General features: G+C 42.9%; 6 protein-coding genes across 9 annotated transcripts in view; 3 read left to right on the forward strand and 3 right to left on the reverse strand.

The window, feature by feature from the left end:
- The window catches only part of LOC115760569 (myosin-M heavy chain), a 68,211-nt gene extending 59,423 nt beyond the window's left edge, over positions 1 to 8,788 (reverse strand). For both annotated transcript variants that reach the window (XM_030701982.1, XM_030701983.1), the window contains exon 1: positions 7,781 to 8,788. In XM_030701982.1, the coding sequence (XP_030557842.1) occupies positions 7,781 to 7,823 (43 nt within the window). In that variant the 5' untranslated portion in view covers positions 7,824 to 8,788. The remainder of the gene's footprint in view (positions 1 to 7,780) is intronic.
- Positions 8,789 to 9,961: 1,173 nt separating this feature from the next.
- On the forward strand, positions 9,962 to 11,181 carry LOC115760774 (probable inactive tRNA-specific adenosine deaminase-like protein 3). Of its 2 annotated transcripts, none has more exons than XM_030702262.1 (2): positions 9,962 to 10,595; positions 10,653 to 11,181. In XM_030702262.1, exons 1-2 carry the CDS (start codon positions 9,995 to 9,997, stop codon positions 11,126 to 11,128), a joined length of 1,077 nt encoding a protein of 358 aa, XP_030558122.1. In that variant the 5' UTR covers positions 9,962 to 9,994; the 3' UTR covers positions 11,129 to 11,181. The 2 variants fall into 2 exon arrangements, with proteins under 2 accessions (XP_030558122.1, XP_030558123.1); XM_030702263.1 differs by having other exon boundaries at positions 10,656 to 11,181.
- Positions 11,149 to 12,177, reverse strand: LOC115760778 (28S ribosomal protein S28, mitochondrial). Its single transcript, XM_030702268.1, has 3 exons — positions 11,838 to 12,177; positions 11,648 to 11,769; positions 11,149 to 11,391 (listed from the first exon to the last, which is right to left on the reverse strand). Exons 1-3 carry the CDS (start codon positions 12,099 to 12,101, stop codon positions 11,178 to 11,180), a joined length of 600 nt encoding a protein of 199 aa, XP_030558128.1. The 5' UTR covers positions 12,102 to 12,177; the 3' UTR covers positions 11,149 to 11,177.
- An 88-nt stretch (positions 12,178 to 12,265) lies between these two features.
- LOC115760781 (protein FAM136A) lies at positions 12,266 to 13,116 on the forward strand. Its single transcript, XM_030702272.1, has 3 exons — positions 12,266 to 12,462; positions 12,534 to 12,698; positions 12,764 to 13,116. Exons 1-3 carry the CDS (start codon positions 12,376 to 12,378, stop codon positions 12,950 to 12,952), a joined length of 441 nt encoding a protein of 146 aa, XP_030558132.1. The 5' UTR covers positions 12,266 to 12,375; the 3' UTR covers positions 12,953 to 13,116.
- A 108-nt stretch (positions 13,117 to 13,224) lies between these two features.
- On the forward strand, positions 13,225 to 14,425 carry LOC115760780 (protein FAM136A). The gene is made up of 3 exons (XM_030702270.1): positions 13,225 to 13,376; positions 13,441 to 13,605; positions 14,091 to 14,425. The coding sequence occupies exons 1-3, from the start codon at positions 13,290 to 13,292 to the stop codon at positions 14,301 to 14,303; spliced, it is 465 nt and encodes a 154-aa protein (XP_030558130.1). The 5' UTR covers positions 13,225 to 13,289; the 3' UTR covers positions 14,304 to 14,425.
- A 90-nt stretch (positions 14,426 to 14,515) lies between these two features.
- On the reverse strand, positions 14,516 to 17,121 carry LOC115760776 (cysteine dioxygenase type 1). Of its 2 annotated transcripts, none has more exons than XM_030702266.1 (3): positions 16,932 to 17,121; positions 14,941 to 15,526; positions 14,516 to 14,874 (listed from the first exon to the last, which is right to left on the reverse strand). In XM_030702266.1, exons 1-3 carry the CDS (start codon positions 16,932 to 16,934, stop codon positions 14,696 to 14,698), a joined length of 768 nt encoding a protein of 255 aa, XP_030558126.1. In that variant the 5' UTR covers positions 16,935 to 17,121; the 3' UTR covers positions 14,516 to 14,695. The 2 variants fall into 2 exon arrangements, with proteins under 2 accessions (XP_030558126.1, XP_030558127.1); XM_030702267.1 differs by lacking the exon at positions 16,932 to 17,121 and adding an exon at positions 15,668 to 15,839.
- Positions 17,122 to 17,443: the final 322 nt, after the last annotated feature.

A 17,443-nucleotide genomic window follows, 5' to 3' on the forward strand; every position in this document is an offset into this window, starting at 1 on the left:
ATATATATATATGTCTTTATATGTTAACAATAGATCTATTTGACAGAGCAACTGTCACACTTGAGGCACACAACAAGAAAAATCAACAATAACCAAATTATAAGAAGCCAATGCATTTTTTTGTATTTTGTGGAATTTCAAGCTACTCCAGTTGGCTTTTTTTTATATATTTTTGTTGTTGCTTTTAATTTATGCACTTACATTGAGTCACACACACACACACACACATTCGTTGTGCGCGTGGAATGTAAGCCAAGCACAACAAAATAATGAAAGAAAAATAAAGTCGCTGACATTTGAAGGTTGTTCGGGGCCATTTCATTAAACAATGCGAGCTAAGTAATTACACACGCACACACACACACAGACTTGAAGTTAAATTATGGAGTTTAGTTTTATGGAAGAACTTGTCAATTATGACTCAGATCTAAACAATCGTTAGTTAACAATCGGAATGGCCATATTATTTCTGATTGTGCGATGCGGAAATATTCCAAGCACAATGAGCTGCAAAATGAGGCTTTAATAAATTGTTGCTTATATATCTATATATATCTCGACAGATCTAAGCAATTGGTAGCTAACCAACTTTCTTTTCAAGCCAAGCTTACAATTTGTAAGTGCAATTGTTTCGCTCAATGCTTTTGTTGAACTTTTTTCACTTGCGCAATTTATTTTATTAATTACTTTAATTGTTTATTGTTCATGATTGTTTTTATATATGTATATAAATGTATATGCGACTAAGCACCGCCCACATGTTTTTAAAGGCAAGCCGCAATTCCAAAATAACTTCCAGGTTCAAGTTTTAGACTCCTTTTCGGGTGAGAAATGTGAAAAAGATAAAAAAGAATGACAAACATGATATATGCAGAAATGCTGAACTGTGAACTAGTTCCGGCATGTGAAAAATAACTATTTAGCTAGAACATAAATGCGAACAGTCAGACTGGAACCAGCTCAATAGTTTACCTAAAGTACCTGTAAATGTGAGCTAGTTTCGGAACTTTAAATGCCGGACAGTGAACTAGTTCCGGCACTTGAAAATATGTATTTAGCTATTAAATTGTCGCTTAACTTCAGGCTAGAACCAGCTCAACAGTTTACTTAAAGTACCGCCAAAACGTGAGCTAGTTCCGGAACTATAAAAGGAGACTATCAAATAATAATATTTATATTTTTTGCTTAGAAGCAGCTCCAGAAAAGACGCAAGCAACTGAAAAACAAAGAACTAGTTCCGGAACAACCCAGACAATAAGTTGAGCCTTTAATAAACAATTAATTCATTCATTTGGAAGAGTCAAAAATTTCGCTGGAGAAGTTCAACTTGTTTGATTCACAAGACAAACTGGTTCCGGAACAATAAAGACAGTAAGTTGAACTATTTAATGACACAACATTAAAAATGAAGCACATTCCACTGGAAACATTTGGTAATTTGCGCAAATAGCCGATTTCTTTGTTATTCACGTGAATGTGAATGTGAATCTGAATCTGTGGCGAACAGCTGTGAGGCAGCTCACACAGACACACACGCACACACAAACACACACTCACACACACACACACACACCCCTGGGCAGATGATGCACGCGAGATAAACGCAATTATGTTTTTAAATGGTTAAACATGGATGGACAGCACACACCTGTAAAGCAACAAACTTGACCTTGAATATGATGTTTAAGGTGTTGTTGCTGTTGTTGTTGTTGTTGTAGATGTGCTTGTTGCTGCTATTAATAATTATTGATTTGTTGCGCCATATTACACAAAATTTGCACAAATCTTGAACGCCCCGAAAAGAAGCACACTGGGGAAATGAGGGCAACAGTCCACAGCACAGCGCCAGTTCGAAATGGGGGTCAACAGTTCACACCCAGCGGCAACAACAACAGCAACAACAGCAACAACCAAAAAGAAAAGAGAGCGAAGTTAAGTCGAAGCTGAAACGCTTTCGAAATGTGAGCGTAATTAATCAAAAACTAGAGCTTAAGAGTTTCACTCGCAACGCAGAACAACGACCACCCATTGTATGGGCCACAATCGCAGTCGATAAATAATCATTTGGCATTAATTTAAATGCGCCCAATAGTGCATTATGTCACGATCTGCGAGTGCGAGTGCAAGTTTTCATTTTCAAATGAAAGCGAAAGTGTGTCAGCCAAAGAGTTGAACAGAAGCAGGGGTGGTAGGGGGGACGGCCAACTGAAGCGTGAAAGATTCTGTAAAACACGCGTCTCTTAACTGATAAATACAAAAGGCATTGGCATTGTGGCTGCACTTAACGCGCATGCGTGCCTCCCAAAGGCGCCAATGGGGGCAGGGGAGGGGTGGGGAGACGTCTTTCCAGTCCAGTGGCTCAAAGTGAAATGGAAAGGCAGCTGCTGGAGACGCGTCTCCAAAGCACACGAAATGACAACCGGCGATCGCATGAAAAATAACTTTCACTAGAAACCGAAATCCAAAACTCAAACAGCAGCAGCAGCAACAACAACAGCAACAACAACAAAAGCTGATAACAACAAAAGCAACAATACGAGAGAAAAACAACAGCAAAGAACTGTGACCAACGAGCTGAAGTTGAAGTTGGAATACCCTAGACGACTAATGGTATAAATACTTATAAAATATGATGATATATATATGATCTTAAACAAAAAAACAAACAAAAATCGATTGATGATTCCAATATAAGCTATAAGATATAACAGTATATAATGATGGTAAAGCCGAAAACAAAATCCATTCGATGATTCCAATATAAAATTTAAATAGGTTATATCAGTCTGATTATAGTATGGAGCACATAACACATTTCAGGTTAGGTCAGGTTATCTTGAAGAAAAATAAAGCATTTCATAAAAAAACTAAATTTTTGAATGGTATTTGCCAACTTTATGATATATATATATACATATTGAGTTCTTATAGGAACTAGTTTATTGTGCTTAAATATATCTTATATCTGTCGATTGCTGCTAAAGAACATTATAACAAGATCTTAGAAGGACAAAAATAGAACTTGCATTTGCTGAGCATGCTTAAGATATCTTTAAACACGGTAAACTAGTTTCTATAAAAACTGAATTTATGACCGATCGATCCTATGATAACTTCTTGCTTAAATATGGGACAAGTTTGCTCAAAATAGCTTTTAGAAATAGCCAAAGAAGTCTAATCGCGATTGTTCCGATGTCAGCTATATGCTATAGTAAACTGATCCAGGTTTATGTATAGGCCAAGTTTCAGATAAGATAGCTTTACTGCGAGCTTACTTCACACAATTTATAACTGATATATAGGGCTATTTGAAGTTGTTCTTAAATATTTACACTAAATCGATTCGTCGATATCGACTTCTGAGACGTTACATATTTCATGATACAGCTAAAGAGCCTTTTGGCAAGTGTGTAGCAAAGACAGAGCTTTAATGTGCTTGCCACTCCATTGAGCTGCCCAAAAGTTGTCGTCGAACCCGAACCCGAACGCGACTTCGACTGAGTTTCAAGCTTCAGATACAGTATCTGTGAGTCGCAGACTTGCAGTCTTGGCCCGTGACTCACGTCCTGTAAATCAAGCGAACGAAACGTAAGTCATATCGCAATAATATTCTTTAGACAGGCACCAAATACCCCCAACCACAGCCTCAGCCTTCCCGCCCCCCTTGTCAAAAACTGTCACTCTTTGAGTTCTAAGCCAGGCTTAAGTGCTGCGCCGCGAACCCCCGCAGCCACTTTCCGGGGGTAGGCGTAAACTGTCTAAGCAAATGGCATTTGCCAAGGAAGTTATAAATTTGCTGCCAAAATAGAATTGTGAGCGACGACGGCACAAAGCCAAAGCCAAAGGATGAGCGCGGGGGCGGGCAACTGCAGAGAAGGGGGGCGGGCGGGGTTCAATGGGGTCTACGATTTGCAGTTGCATTTGGCGTGGCGATGCCGCAAAGCGTTCATTAAAGTCAAAGTCCCACAACTTACGACAGCAACAACAGCAACAAAACAGCATGAGGTAAGGATGCAGCAATTAAATGTGAACGACTCGAAGATGCCCTGTAAAAAAGTAGGATCATAACACGAAAAATGAAGATCTGATACGATACTTGCGATATTAACTGATAATATATATCGATATGCTGCGAATAGTTATTGCTGAATTCTATCGATATGTTCTTTCCAGCAATAACTATCGATAGTATATATTAACTGTTGGTATCTGCGCTATCGATAACATTCGTAAGATGTGTATATGGTGCGATATGTTTATTCTGAGAATCTGCTAAACAAACGTTATAAATCGATTAAATTGACAAAATTACAACAATCGATTGTTACTGTTGGAATATTTTCGATAGTCGATATATATCGACCAAACAGTTTAGATAGCAACAATCGATTGTTGTTGTACATATATTTAGCATCGATTACAATACTTCTTTCGCGGAAACCACCTTTAATTGTCAATCTTTACTGCTTCAAACGGCCCCATTTGGCTCGATTACAGGGTATTAAGTACCTGAGCCGCATCTGTTGTGGGCTTCATTGAGAAAAACCTTTTGGGACATGCGTGCACAATGATCGTCGTGCAAGTTTTACGACCTTCTGCAACGCCCACAACGTAAGAAGTGCGTACACTGAGAGAAATGCAGCAATGGCTTTGCGGCAATTAGAGTAGAACCGGGGCGACAGTCGTCAACAGAAACCCGAAAAAGCAACCAGACAAACGCCGACTCACGGCCCACACACGCAACGACACGACATGTCTCGCGGTTCTTTCGAGTACCTTAAGTAGGTAGAGCACCACACACACACACACACACACACACACACACACACACACACACACACACTTACACACACATACTGAGAGAGCTTTGGTGCAATTAGAAGTCAGCTTTTGGGTGAGGTAATACTTGATGTAGCCGTAATGGGAATTAATAAACATAAGTATAGCTCGTCTTGAGTTGGCCAATGAACCGCGCTCTGATTATGCGTCAATTTTCTTGAACTTTTTCAATTAGCTTCATTAACTGCGCAGAGCCCAACAATTGGGCAACGGAAATGGGCGACGCAAAAAATTGACCCCTCGGATCAAGGCACAATGGGGTATTTATATCTATATAAAGTAGGGCTGCGTGACTTATCTAGCTCGACTGGCCTTGTCGGCGTTATCACAACAAAGAGGAGAAATCTTATCAAGCACACATAATGAACCTATATATATATATATATAAACATAATGTACATATATGTATATAGTGTTAGCAATATCAATAATCTATTAGTTCTTATATTTTGTAGAAAAAAATTTAAAATAAATGTCACACAAAAAGAGAGCGAAGAAAGCAATTAGCTGAGAGTGTCAGACTAGGCAATACCGTGTGATTAGCTTCTATGTGGCTTGCCCTTAAGAAAAACCGCAAAATAAAACTAAAGGATCTAAAGGTTTGTTATCGATATTTATCGAGTTCAGGGGCAGAGCGTACAAGGGGCAGTAAGTTGAGAACAAACTTCTTTTTGTGTCTCGCTCTTATAATCGACAATATGAACTTATCGATAACTATCGATCGTTGGGCAGCGGAAGAAGCTATCGCCTAAATGCCAAATATATATGGATTATCGATATTTATCGACATTTGGGCAACGAAAGAAGCTATCCTTATGCATCTTGTATACGAGAACCGGAAACTTATCAATTTCTACTCGTTACATACATTTTTCACAACATCATTATAACCTTTTGTACAAATTTTCAATGGGTACAGGGTACAGTAAAGGGGGCGCAGCCACAGAGCCCAAAAGGTTTCTTTCTCAGATCACAATCAGAAACAGAGCAACAATATCAAATGAACTCTAAGACTCAAGACTCGAGTCGTTAGAGTTGAGACTCCCGTGGTGTTTGCGGTTTGACAGCAGCCACCAAGGTATTGTCCTCCTCAGCAGAACGCCTGTCTGTGTGTTTGTTTGTTTATGAGAGGTGAGGAAAAGTGCCGAGTCTGACTTTGGCTTGACCTGCCCAGGGGCTGTGCATGCGCGACTCTGTCAGCGGGCACTTGTGTCAATAACTCGAACACAAGAGACAAATTTTCTATTTGACTTTCAGTTTTTTGGTTATTGAAGAAACAAACACAACCAAGTGACATTTGATAGCACAAGCGGTCAAATGTTAGCCAGGCAACAGGCAGCGATATCATCTTTCTGCTTCCACTCCAAGCCTACCAATAAATACTATATATATATATGTATATATAGATTTAGGTACGTCTGGTGTATGCTCGACTATCTGTTAAGTGGAAGGCAGACAAGTGTCTGAACACACGTTGTGTGTGGGTTACTGCTTCAAGCGTGCTAAAGCAAAGAAATTATATCTATATGCATATTTCTAGTTAACATGCTCTGTAGGCATTACTTGAGGTCATGAAAATCACATAGAAAGGCGATATTTAAGCGTGAGAGGCATTACTTATTGACATGATAATTGCATAAGGCGAGCGAGAGAGAAAGAGAGAGCAGCAAAGTAACAGGTAGGCACTATCAGTATCATGATTATAAAAATATTGAGAACAACCCATAAATTTACGCATACATCATGAAAAACCTCACTCACACTCACATTCGCACGTAAGCGTTACTCTGTTACTCATTAACAGTGTCAATTATACCGCAATGTTAAAGCACAGTTGATGCATTCAACCAGCAAGCACACACTCACACAGTCATGTAAACTAACAGTGACCCCCTTCTGGCTGCCCGCCTGTACACTTGCTGTTATCTAAGAGCGCACAATTCGCCGTTAAGCAAGTCAACAAAAAGTCACAGTCGCATTTATATAAAGTACTGTGACTAATGCTCAATTGAATTATTGTTGGGCGAGGAACAGCCCCCACCCCACTGGCCCTGGCCCCTGCCAACCACATTTGATTACAGGGCAACAACAGGCAAATGGTACCTGAAAACGGGGTCATAATTAAGACGCTGGCGATTAACATAAAATGGCAAATTCCATGCAGCAACACCAATTGCGCTCGGCTGGTGGCTCAAACGTAATTTGGGTCAAAATTCAGGCAACAAAAATTATGTATTATCATTAAATTTCATTACAAGCGGCCGCACGAATCGAGAAAAATGCAAAAAAAAAAAAAAATAAAACAGCGCAAAAATCATGGAACTGGAAACCGTTACAGCAAAACGCACTTCAACTCAAGTGTACAGTTATAGTGACGACGCCAGCGCTGACTGCAGGCAACAAAAACAAAGCCAGGCCTCTGTCTCTCGCATTTCTTGTGCGTGTGAGTGGATGTGTGTGTGTGTGTGTGTGTAAGTGTCTTTGCCATTTTTGGGCAGACAGCAGAGGGAGACAGACAATCGAAATGCTAAAACATGCGAAAATGCGTACGCCTACCTCCCCAGACAGAACCTTGCCACACACACTAAAGATGGGCGCGTGTCAAAGTGTTGCCATACCTTTGGCTTTGAAATGGCTTTTTGGCTAAGTATAGGTTTTTCTTTGTTATTTTTAATTTAGAAAATGAGCGTAAGTCTAGCGGCACACATGAAAAACTAGCCTGCCTAAAAAGAAGCAAACAAGCTAAATTTGACGGCTAAAAAGCTTAATTGGCAACACTGCCACTGATACTTTTCTCGCGTATAACGGCACGTGTCACGCGCTCATCTCTAACAATCTACGCACGCTGCAGTCCTGCTGCGCGCTGACTCATCACGATGATGATCATTCACGAGCAAGTGATTGGTGGCAGGTTCAACGAACTATGTGGCAACGCACTTACCAAAAAAGTCCTCCCAGGTGTCCGAATCGGATTCTATGTCCATCTTGGTGACTGCTACTGCGACTGCGACTGCGACTGCGACTACGCCTGCTGCTGCTGCTGCTCCTGTTGCAGTTGATTTATGTTCGCAATGCCTTGTTTGGTATTTGGTTTGTGTCCAAATTTAGCCAAAGATTGCGTGGCTGGTTTTTTCGCACTAAGTATATTGGGGTGGTGGGGGGGTGGGTGTTTTATGGCTTGTTAGATATCCTATCTAGTCGAGGCCCCTTGTCCATAGTCTTTTCCGCTTAGTCGCTGCGCAAATGACTTCACCCGGCATTGCTTAGGCAAAGGCGAAAAGCTACTCCAATCAATGGTCTACCGATAAGATAAACACACACGCACACACACACACACGTTAACGCGCATATACAAAGCGAGTTCAAGAGTTTTACACTGTGCGAAACGTCTTCTATCTTATCGCCGCTATTCGCGCAGAGCAAATACCTAATAAGTACGCAATTTAGACTGGAAGTGCAGCGCAACAGCTGTTATACATACAACATGCATGCGCACAGACACACACACACACACACGCGCGCGCGCATACACACACTCAGGCGCGCACACTTGACTGTTAGATGGATTTTTTAGCCAGCAGTTGGCGATTCTCAAATCAACTTGTAGAATTCTCAGAAATTCGCGTATGACTAAACCGGCTGTGAACTTTGCCTAGGCTTTTGATTTTTTCAATATTTGTTTAATTCGCTCTTCAACTTTATTGTTGTTGTTGTTGTTGTTGTTGCTGTTGTAGTTGGTTGGGGGCACAGGTAAAAACACTTTAATAACAAAAACAAATTGCAAACACTCAATTTGAAGATGCACTTGGAATGGACGCTCCGCTGTCTTTCCAGTTTCACCTTCGCACCGTTACTTCTAATTGTGGAAAACACTCTCACAGCAACAAGCACTTCCAACAAAGCGTTGCACGCACGCGCCTTTAACGACGACGACGATGGAAAGAAACGGCGACGGCGACGACTCACCCACACGACGTTTCGAGGCGAACTGAATGCGCGTTGCCGCCAACACAATTCGAATGGCTGTTATAAAATTGTACATGTTATAAAACTGCATATTGAATGCCACAATTTAGCTGTTGGTCGGTGTTGTTAACAATGAAATCTTGTAGTTATTCATTAGCACTGTTAAATGTATATTTTTCATTATTTACGACACATTAAATTTAAGTTAATATTTTGTTTTGCTCAAAAGGCATTGTTATTGTAGCCGCAAATGATCTAAACTGATCTGTTACTGCGGCACTCACTTTACAGTGTATGTTATTGTCAGGCGTTACTAAATTGTGCTAAACTCAAAATGGCACTGTTACTTATTAAATGTTGAAGGAACTGTTAAGCGTATATTCTAAACACGACATATACGTTATATTTATACATTTCTAATTTCACAATACATTTAAAATAATTTATGCTAAACAGCAATTAGCGCAAACATTCCAATAAGAAATTACCGCCCATGCAAAGTAGATTTCCACTAAAATAAATGAAAATTTTAATTGTTGCCGCGCTATTGATAATAACTTACCTAGAATAAATATAATTCCCAAGCCGACGTAGAATAAGGCAGCACCCAGTGCCGCATACACTATCAATACAATAACGGCAAAAATAAGGGACAACAGGGCCAAAAAAAAGGAGACCAGTATTAAAAAGCAGTATTTCTGTACAAAAAGAAAAATTCCACTCAAGTTACATTTGCACAAAAGGCTAGGTTAAAACTTACACATGCAATACCAATAAGTAAAATGATTTTCCCCAGGAAATATATGATTAGAAATATTATTGCCAGCACTGCCAAAAGCAGCGATGCTTCAGGACAAATGCAGGATATGACATACACTAAGCCAACAATCGAGATTAAAAGGCCCGAGATGCCGATAAAAATGCACCCATAGTATAGGTTTATGCAGCACAGAAAACAATTTTCGGATAGGAACATTTTATAAAAACCACATTACTTTGAATTTCAATTTAAATCGTTTGACGTTTGGCGCGCAGCTAACTTTTCAAGCCGCTCGATTACGATAAATAGTGTATGCCTATCGGTTTTGCAACACCACGATAACAGCGCGTGGGTGGCCCTGTTAACCATTGTATCGATACTTAGCGCTTTTACAAAAAAAAGCATTGACTACTCGATAGTATCGCAACAATGGACAACAATGGAAGTACGGATATTTTAATTCCGCCCGCAGCAAAAAAGGCCAAAACGCAGCCACCGGACGACAGCTTTGACATAAAAGCCGTGCTATCCGACGAATATAAGAAGGACATAACACTCATCCAGGTGCACAGCAGTCAAGTGGAAAGCAAACAGCAGCTGCAGGCGGTCATACAGGAGCTTGCCCAGAAATTGCCGCATTTTCAGCATTTGAAGCGTGTCCATGACAGAAGCGTGCTGATATGCCCCACGGCGGACATCAAGGACACGCTGGAGCAGCATCTAAAGCTGCACAAAATCTCCGACAATGTGCTGGAGGCTCTGTGCCGCAACGTGCATGTCGTCCAGGTGCCCGCCAGCTGCGCCCGGCTGCGCGTCCAATACGAGCAGATGATCAAGTACTGGCCATGCAAATTTCATCCCGATAAATATGCCGAATCCCTGCAGAATGGCAGCAACTTTACGGCCAGCCAACGTGCCTACCACAAGCGCATGGCGCAGCTGTTGCGCAGCCTCTCCCAGGATGTGAATGAAGGCCAGCCCGTCGGCATATGCGTGGATCCCCGGAATCCCAGCATTGTGGCCATAGCAGGTGCGCATGTCGACATGATATGATATGACAGCAATTTAACCAAATCAATTCCCACAGCAGGCGGCAGCAGCGGGAGCAGCCATCAGCATTGCGCCATGTGGCTGGTGGATCATGTGGCGCGCAGTCAACGGGGCGGCGCCTGGCAGACGCAGCTACAGTTCGTCGAGGACGAGCCGAGTCCAACTAGCACGCTGCGCGGCCTGCCACGGCCATATTACGACTATCTGCAGCAGCAGGAAGCTTGCCGGGATTTGCAGTTCGGCGCCGAGCTGCCGCGACGTGGCGAGCAGCCGGTCGCTGATGATCAACAGGCGGATAATCTCAGCAAATACGGACCCTATCTGTGCACCGGCTACGATGTCTATCTGCTGCGCGAACCCTGCCTCATGTGCGCCATGGCGCTGGTGCACAGCCGCGTGAAACGCATCTTCTTTCTGGAGCAATCGGACGACGGCGCTTTGGCCACGAGTTTCCAGCTGCACTCGGTCAAGGAGCTGAATCATCACTACGAGGTCTTCCAGTTTACAACATGAATTCAAACCATGTTTCTTTTGACAATTGTTTATGCACTGAATAATAGATTTAATTTGATAGCAATGTGTCGATTCGTGGTGCATCAAATGTGCTCCGGCTGACGCTAGAGCTGGCGCTGGCCTGGCGCATGGGCGTCGATATCAGCCCGAGCAGCTGGCAGTCTGCCTCCAAAATGGTTATGTCCTTGCTGGAGCCCAAGAAACGGGTGGATAGCTCCAGGTCCTTGACACGCAGACGCACACGTGCGCCGCGCACATAGTCGCTGCAAAGGATTCGCAATTGATTTCCATTATCTAAAAGCTGTTGTTGATTTGACTCATTGATTGATTGATTGACTGAGTGATTGATGATCAACGTGAAGCCCAAGAGCTGTAAGAGCTGGTCAGCTGCATGCTTTTACAGTCGTTGCATTTGGTGAAGAGCTTAGCTTAAGTCCATTCGCACGTTTGGAATATTGTAACAAACTTGAATCGGGCAATGCCGGGCAATATCTGCTTATGTATGTATGCCTGTCTTACCTGCCATTGCGCGCCGGTCGCGTGCACACGCAATGAAATTTCCAGCCAAAGTCGATGTACAGATCGTCGCCGACAACATGAAATATTTTGCCACTGACTACCTTGCCCTCGGGATCGCCCAGCTGCAATTGTTTGGCAGAGATTACATAAACACGCTGGAGTGCCACCTTTTGGTCATGTGTCTGCTTACATCAATGAACTTGGAATTTCGCAGCATTGATGCAAAGCTTTGATTGTCCACGGGCGCCGGCTCTGGTGTTGCAGGTGCCGTGTACTTCTCGAAGGCGCGAGCGAAGCCTCCTTTGGCCTGGTTTGCCGGCTGCTCCTCGGTCACATTGTCGACGCTTGCGCTTGTTTCACTGTTGTTGGCGCTAAAGGTGCGCTGTGTGGCGGATAATTGGCGACGCCAACTAGTCTGTAATGTGAACCTGGCCAGCTTGTGCAGCAGCGACATCTTTTTTATTTATAAAATATAGGAAAATAAGTTTAACAAGCGTGAAATTCAACTAAACCGATAAATTGCCAGCAAAACTATCGACGCGCCGCCACATTCAGCCAAGAACAGCTGACTGAACTAGACAGCGATTGTGGCGGTTATCGATAATTAAGCAATTATCGTTACGAATTACAAAACACGCTGTCTGGCGGCCGGGCATATTTTTCTAGTTTATATATTACGAAATCAGCAGTTGCAGTTGATTTAAAGCCACAATTGATCAACAGTCAAAATGATACAACAACAGCGCCAGCGTGTCGAGTCGGCCGTCACCGAGCTCATAGACGATATGGACAAAACGCATTTGCGCAAAATGCAGGTAAATTGCCGCACACACCAAATCCAATTGGAAAACGTTACAAGCGCAGTTTTTATGGCTAATCCTAACAGACAGAAATGCATTTGTGTGCGGCAAAGTGCTGCCAGGACGGCAGCTCCAGCGTTGACAGCGTCCAGCGCTGCGTCGATCGCTGCTCGGCGCCGATGACACGCGCCCAGAACTATGTGCAGCACGAACTGGGCGAATTTCAGGGCAGACTACAACGTTGCGTCATGGTATGCCAATTGGACACACATATTGAGAGAGTTTGATTCCCTGACTATTCTTTTATGTCCGACAGCAATGCAACGACGATGTCAAGGTCAAAATGCCAGCCACTCCCAACGAGGATCAAATAGCCAAGTACACGGATCAGTTCGAGCGCTGCGCCATACAATGCGTGGACAAGCATGTCGGGCTCATACCCAATCTGATGAAAACCATGAAGTCGGTTCTGTCCAAGGGACCCGAAGCAATACCGCAAACCTAAGTCATTGTGTATACATACATATATGTATATGTATATATATCCCTGCATATGCATATGTGTTGCATTTAATCTTAATTAACTTTAATAGTTGAGCTCCTTTTCTAATGTCTGGAATATTGCTAACTAAATCCAATTTTATGGCCGCAAATTAAATGCTGTTTTTTTTTCAGAATTTTTGGCGCCATAATTTAAAAACAAAGTTTGTTTACTTGAGATCACGTTTGCTTTCCTATTACTAACAGCACAGTCTACATATATATCTATATATATATATATGAGAAGCAAAAGAATCGGCTTTTATTTTTTTTTCCAAATTATTTAATTTATACGAAATCCAATGGTGGAACAACAGAAGCGGCGCCTAGAGAGCGCCATCAGCGACATGATTGAGGACATGTATCGCTCCCATCTGCGCCGCATGCAGGTGAGTTCCAGGCATGGAGAGGATCTGCCCCGAGCTAATGAAGCAACTATCCTAACTGCAACAGCACACAATGCATCGCTGTGCGGCCAACTGTTGCGATGATGAGCGCGGCACCTTGGACAGCGTTCAGCGATGCATCGAGAAGTGCGCCTCGCCCCTAATGGATGCCCAGGACTATCTGCAGAACGAGCTGGGCAATTTTCAGAATCATTTGCAGAGCTGTGTCAAGGTGCGTACACCCCATAAGAGGGGCTAATCCCAATGCCAAGAAGACCCTAGCTCGATCCCCATCAAGCCCAGATATTGTCTGTTGCCATGCCAAACTAGTCTCTCAGTTTTTGAGCTATCAATCTGGGTCTCTTTGTGGGCAGTTCCCCATGTGTTATGATTATCTATTATATACACATATTAGGTACTTCTATGGAACAGATTTGTGTAATTTCTTATCAGCATATGGCCGCAATATCAATTAGTTGTCGTAGGAGCAATCAGTCGAAAACAAAGTCTATATATGGAGAACTTATTCAGGTATTCTAAACAAAGTCAGGATAAAATCGAAGCCCTTTTATGATATGATAGGAACAGTTGGAGGAAAATCGAATACCCATAGTGATAAGAAAACTTAGTATAGAAATATATATATAAAGTAATATAAAGATAACGCAAACTTAACTCACCTGTCTCGTATGCCTTTCCTTGCCTGTTCCTTGCTAGGAATGCAATAGCGATGCACGCTCCAAATTGCCAGCAAATCCCAACGAGCGTGATATGTCCCGATCGAAGCATCTGTTTGAGACCTGCACCGGTAACTGTGTGGACAAGCATATCACCCTGCTGCCGGGTCTGATGAAGAACATCCAGAAGACACTCGATCGGGGTGTGCCGCGACGATCCCATCTGCGCGATCAGAAGAATCACGATGACTAAACGAACGAGTATACAAATTAGCGAGCAGTTTTCTTTTTTCTGCTTTTATTATTATGCCAATTGCCAGTTAAGAGAATATTGGGTTTTTACTTTGTGAATGCGTATGTAAAATAGAAAAACAGCAGCTCGTGCTAAATTCGACGTGTTTCTTTTTCAAAGCCAGGCATTGATAAGCTCTGCTGCCTGTGGAGGGTTCAAGGCGTTATTGATAAGATTGTTTTTTTGGACATTTAGTTTTTGTTTTTGCGTTTTTGTTTTTCCTGTGTCAAATGGGAACATCATGTAAGTTGTGTACGCGTTTTGGTACGTATTTTTGGTATAGCTAAGACTTAAATATATATGCTGCAGTAAGAACTATATAAATATAACTAAGGAAGTGTATTGCACAAATTCTATTGCTCCGTTGGCTTGGTTCGCACGCCGTATTTACTCCAGAATGTCACCTTGGCCGTGGCCTTTTTGCCATTGTCCTGGAAAATGCTGCACGTATCGAAGGGCGGACAGTAGAGATGCAGGGAGACGGCCGTATCCGCATGGCTGGGATTCTCTACGCGATGCAGGCCCAGGTTATCTGTGTGCGTGTGAAAGTAATGCATGAAATTAGGGCACGATTGGGCGAGTCGAGTTAGGCACCTACCATTTATATAGGCCACATCATTTACGGGTATGGGCGTGTCACCGATCTCCTGTAGCTCGTGGTCATTGATCTCGCCATGCTCGTGCTGCTGCTGCTGGTGGTGCTGCTGCTGATCCTCGCTGCTCGTGGGTCGATTGGGATAACGGTAGCGTTTCTCGCGCAGCTCACCCTTGAGCATCTTCATGAAGCAATGCGAATCGGCATGATCGTGCACCGACGAGCTGTGACCCTCGCCCCAGCAGAGTATCAACAGATTGAACTTCCCGTTGCCGGCATCGACCAGATTGCGCGTATACGTGTAACGATCGAACTTGGCATACTTGCGCCATTCCTTGGGATTCGATTTGTAGCTGAGCATCAAATGGTTGACCATCTCGATGTTCACGTAGTTCGACTCGAATTCCCGATGCAGCGCCGATATCAAATCCGGCAGTGTCTCCACGACGGGCCCATATTTGAGCGGCTTTTCGAGTGCGCAATAATATTGCGTGGCCTGGCGCAGATATTTCTCCTGGTCGATGTGCTCGATGTCCGTGTCGATGGCATCGATTTTGGACAGTGCCATTTTGCACGTGCTTTGATTGACCTGTCGATATGCAGATTGATGGATTGATTCGCGTTTATATTAGACGGGGGAGGGGGCTTGCTGAAGGCTCAATCTGTTGCCTGATCGATTCAGTGGAAAAATACAAATCTAAGTATAGATTCATAATCGCTGTAAACTTACTTCTTGATTGATTTAAATGAATTGCGCGCTGTTCTATTGTTGTTGTTGTTGTTGTTGTTAATCTCCTCTGGCTGATAGCTCTGATTTGCTTTTAGATGAATCTCCCTTAGACTTTCTATAGTCTGTATATAGTCCGAGCTCGGACCACTTAAATCAAGCGACTGATTGCGAATGCGACTGTCCGTCAATAATCCGACGATTTCTTATAAACATCAGCCAGATACGCCAAGCATATAGGCACTATATATATATATATATATATATATATATATAACGCTCAACCCAGCCCATTATCAACGATCTCCGGGCTATGGAATATGTTGCCAGGAGCGCAACACAGCTGGCCCCAGCCGGGCAGGCACACGCAAATCTCCATCGGAGCCGCGATTAGCCCGTATTATAGATTTTTCGGTGTTCGCTTAATGAGCTCCAGGCCCATTTGATAAGATGCCCAAAATTTGTTGTTCAAGCCGCCTGCTGACGCATGCCATCTGATCGGGGAACTTATTTACATATATATACATATATTGTATATATAATCGAGTGCGGGCATTTACCAAGGAAAGCACCTTGGCTCGTGGGCAGATAATATATTTTGCGTCATTTCTAGAATTTTGTGCGGATTTCCATGGCACAGACAAGCCCAAATTGAGTTAGTTCTTTCAAATTGAAGGATGAGCAGCAGTTTGTTAGGGAGAAGATTAAAGAAGCTCTAAGGCGCAGGCATTTCTGGCCAAAGGAGCAGCTAAATATGGAGCATACTTCCAGGCGTTTCTGGGCAAGACTCCGTGGCTTATTTGGGTCGAAATGGAAACCCAATAAAAAGCCCAAGAGCTGCGTTATATTTATGGCGCTATAAAAGGTATTAAGCTAAGGTTTTAAGCCAAAACCACGCTTAAACATTTTAATGAGCCGTAAATGCAACGCTTGAAATCGTGGTAAAAAAAACAACACACACTTAATTGCGGCTCACATAATTTTCGCCTTGACTTGGCTGTTATTTCAAGCAAAAACAACAACAACAACAAAAACTCACTCACAGCGTGTTGGCCAATTTCAGTTTTGAAAACGGTTTTTTTTTTTTTTGTTTTTGCAATCGTTTTCAAATGCGCCAAAAACTTGGCGCACAACTTTCGCAACAGGTTAAAGGCCGAGCGAAAAACTGCTGCAGGCATTTTCCCTACCCCCCCGCGCCCGCCCCCACCCAAAGTTCAACAAACTGCACTGTGTGCGGCAAATGTATTAAGGATGCGTTATTACATACCATTTTTGTTTGGTTTCTTTGTTCCTTTGTATCAGGTTTGGAATTGCGGTTAATTGTAGTATTTGCACTGCACTGCAACACTGTTGAATTGTGTGACTCTGCCAGTTGAATGCGGCGCCGTTCAGTTGGTTTGTGTGCGCGTTTTTGGTATCTTTCACCAATTTATGGGAATCCGTTGGCCCATGCAAAACGTCAGTTTTTTTTCACTCAAAACGCAATTTGAGTGACATGCGACGGACTCGAATGGCATTTTGAGCGCTTTTTGGGCGACGACGACGCCGACGCTGGCAGCCATTGCTGCTGCTCAAGCGTTGTAGCCGTTATTACTGTTGTTGTTGTTTTAGTTATTTGCATATTTGCTGGCTTCTCTTTTGCTTTTCTTTCGGCTTTGTTTGCGTTGCTGCGAACCATTGAGTCGTTGTTGTTGTTGTTGCTGTCTTCGCCTTTGCAGAGCCATCAGCAACTATTAATTATGAAGACGACTCGTTGTTGTTGTTGCTGCTGCTGCTGCT

This window comes from Drosophila novamexicana, unplaced genomic scaffold (genome assembly GCF_003285875.2).
Source record: "Drosophila novamexicana strain 15010-1031.04,08,12 unplaced genomic scaffold, DnovRS2.1 tig00000462-arrow-pilon, whole genome shotgun sequence".
Taxonomy (NCBI): domain Eukaryota; kingdom Metazoa; phylum Arthropoda; class Insecta; order Diptera; family Drosophilidae; genus Drosophila; species Drosophila novamexicana.

Bases quoted from the DNA above. Each gene is read 5' to 3' on its own strand.
- LOC115760774 (XM_030702262.1), top strand. From the start codon at position 9,995: ATGGACAACAATGGAAGTACGGATATTTTAATTCCGCCCGCAGCAAAA. The intron at 10,596-10,652 runs GTGCGCATGTCG...CAATTCCCACAG, and splicing joins CAGCATTGTGGCCATAGCAG to CAGGCGGCAGCAGCGGGAGC.
- LOC115760778 (XM_030702268.1), bottom strand. From the start codon at position 12,101: ATGTCGCTGCTGCACAAGCTGGCCAGGTTCACATTACAGACTAGTTGG. The intron at 11,770-11,837 runs GTAAGCAGACAC...AAACAATTGCAG, and splicing joins GAAATTCCAAGTTCATTGAT to CTGGGCGATCCCGAGGGCAA. The intron at 11,392-11,647 runs GTAAGACAGGCA...AATCCTTTGCAG, and splicing joins CGACCGGCGCGCAATGGCAG to CGACTATGTGCGCGGCGCAC.
- LOC115760781 (XM_030702272.1), top strand. From the start codon at position 12,376: ATGATACAACAACAGCGCCAGCGTGTCGAGTCGGCCGTCACCGAGCTC. The intron at 12,463-12,533 runs GTAAATTGCCGC...TAATCCTAACAG, and splicing joins CGCATTTGCGCAAAATGCAG to ACAGAAATGCATTTGTGTGC. The intron at 12,699-12,763 runs GTATGCCAATTG...TATGTCCGACAG, and splicing joins GACTACAACGTTGCGTCATG to CAATGCAACGACGATGTCAA.
- LOC115760780 (XM_030702270.1), top strand. From the start codon at position 13,290: ATGGTGGAACAACAGAAGCGGCGCCTAGAGAGCGCCATCAGCGACATG. The intron at 13,377-13,440 runs GTGAGTTCCAGG...TAACTGCAACAG, and splicing joins CCCATCTGCGCCGCATGCAG to CACACAATGCATCGCTGTGC. The intron at 13,606-14,090 runs GTGCGTACACCC...GTTCCTTGCTAG, and splicing joins ATTTGCAGAGCTGTGTCAAG to GAATGCAATAGCGATGCACG.
- LOC115760776 (XM_030702266.1), bottom strand. The intron at 14,875-14,940 runs GTAGGTGCCTAA...ACACGCACACAG, and splicing joins TGATGTGGCCTATATAAATG to ATAACCTGGGCCTGCATCGC.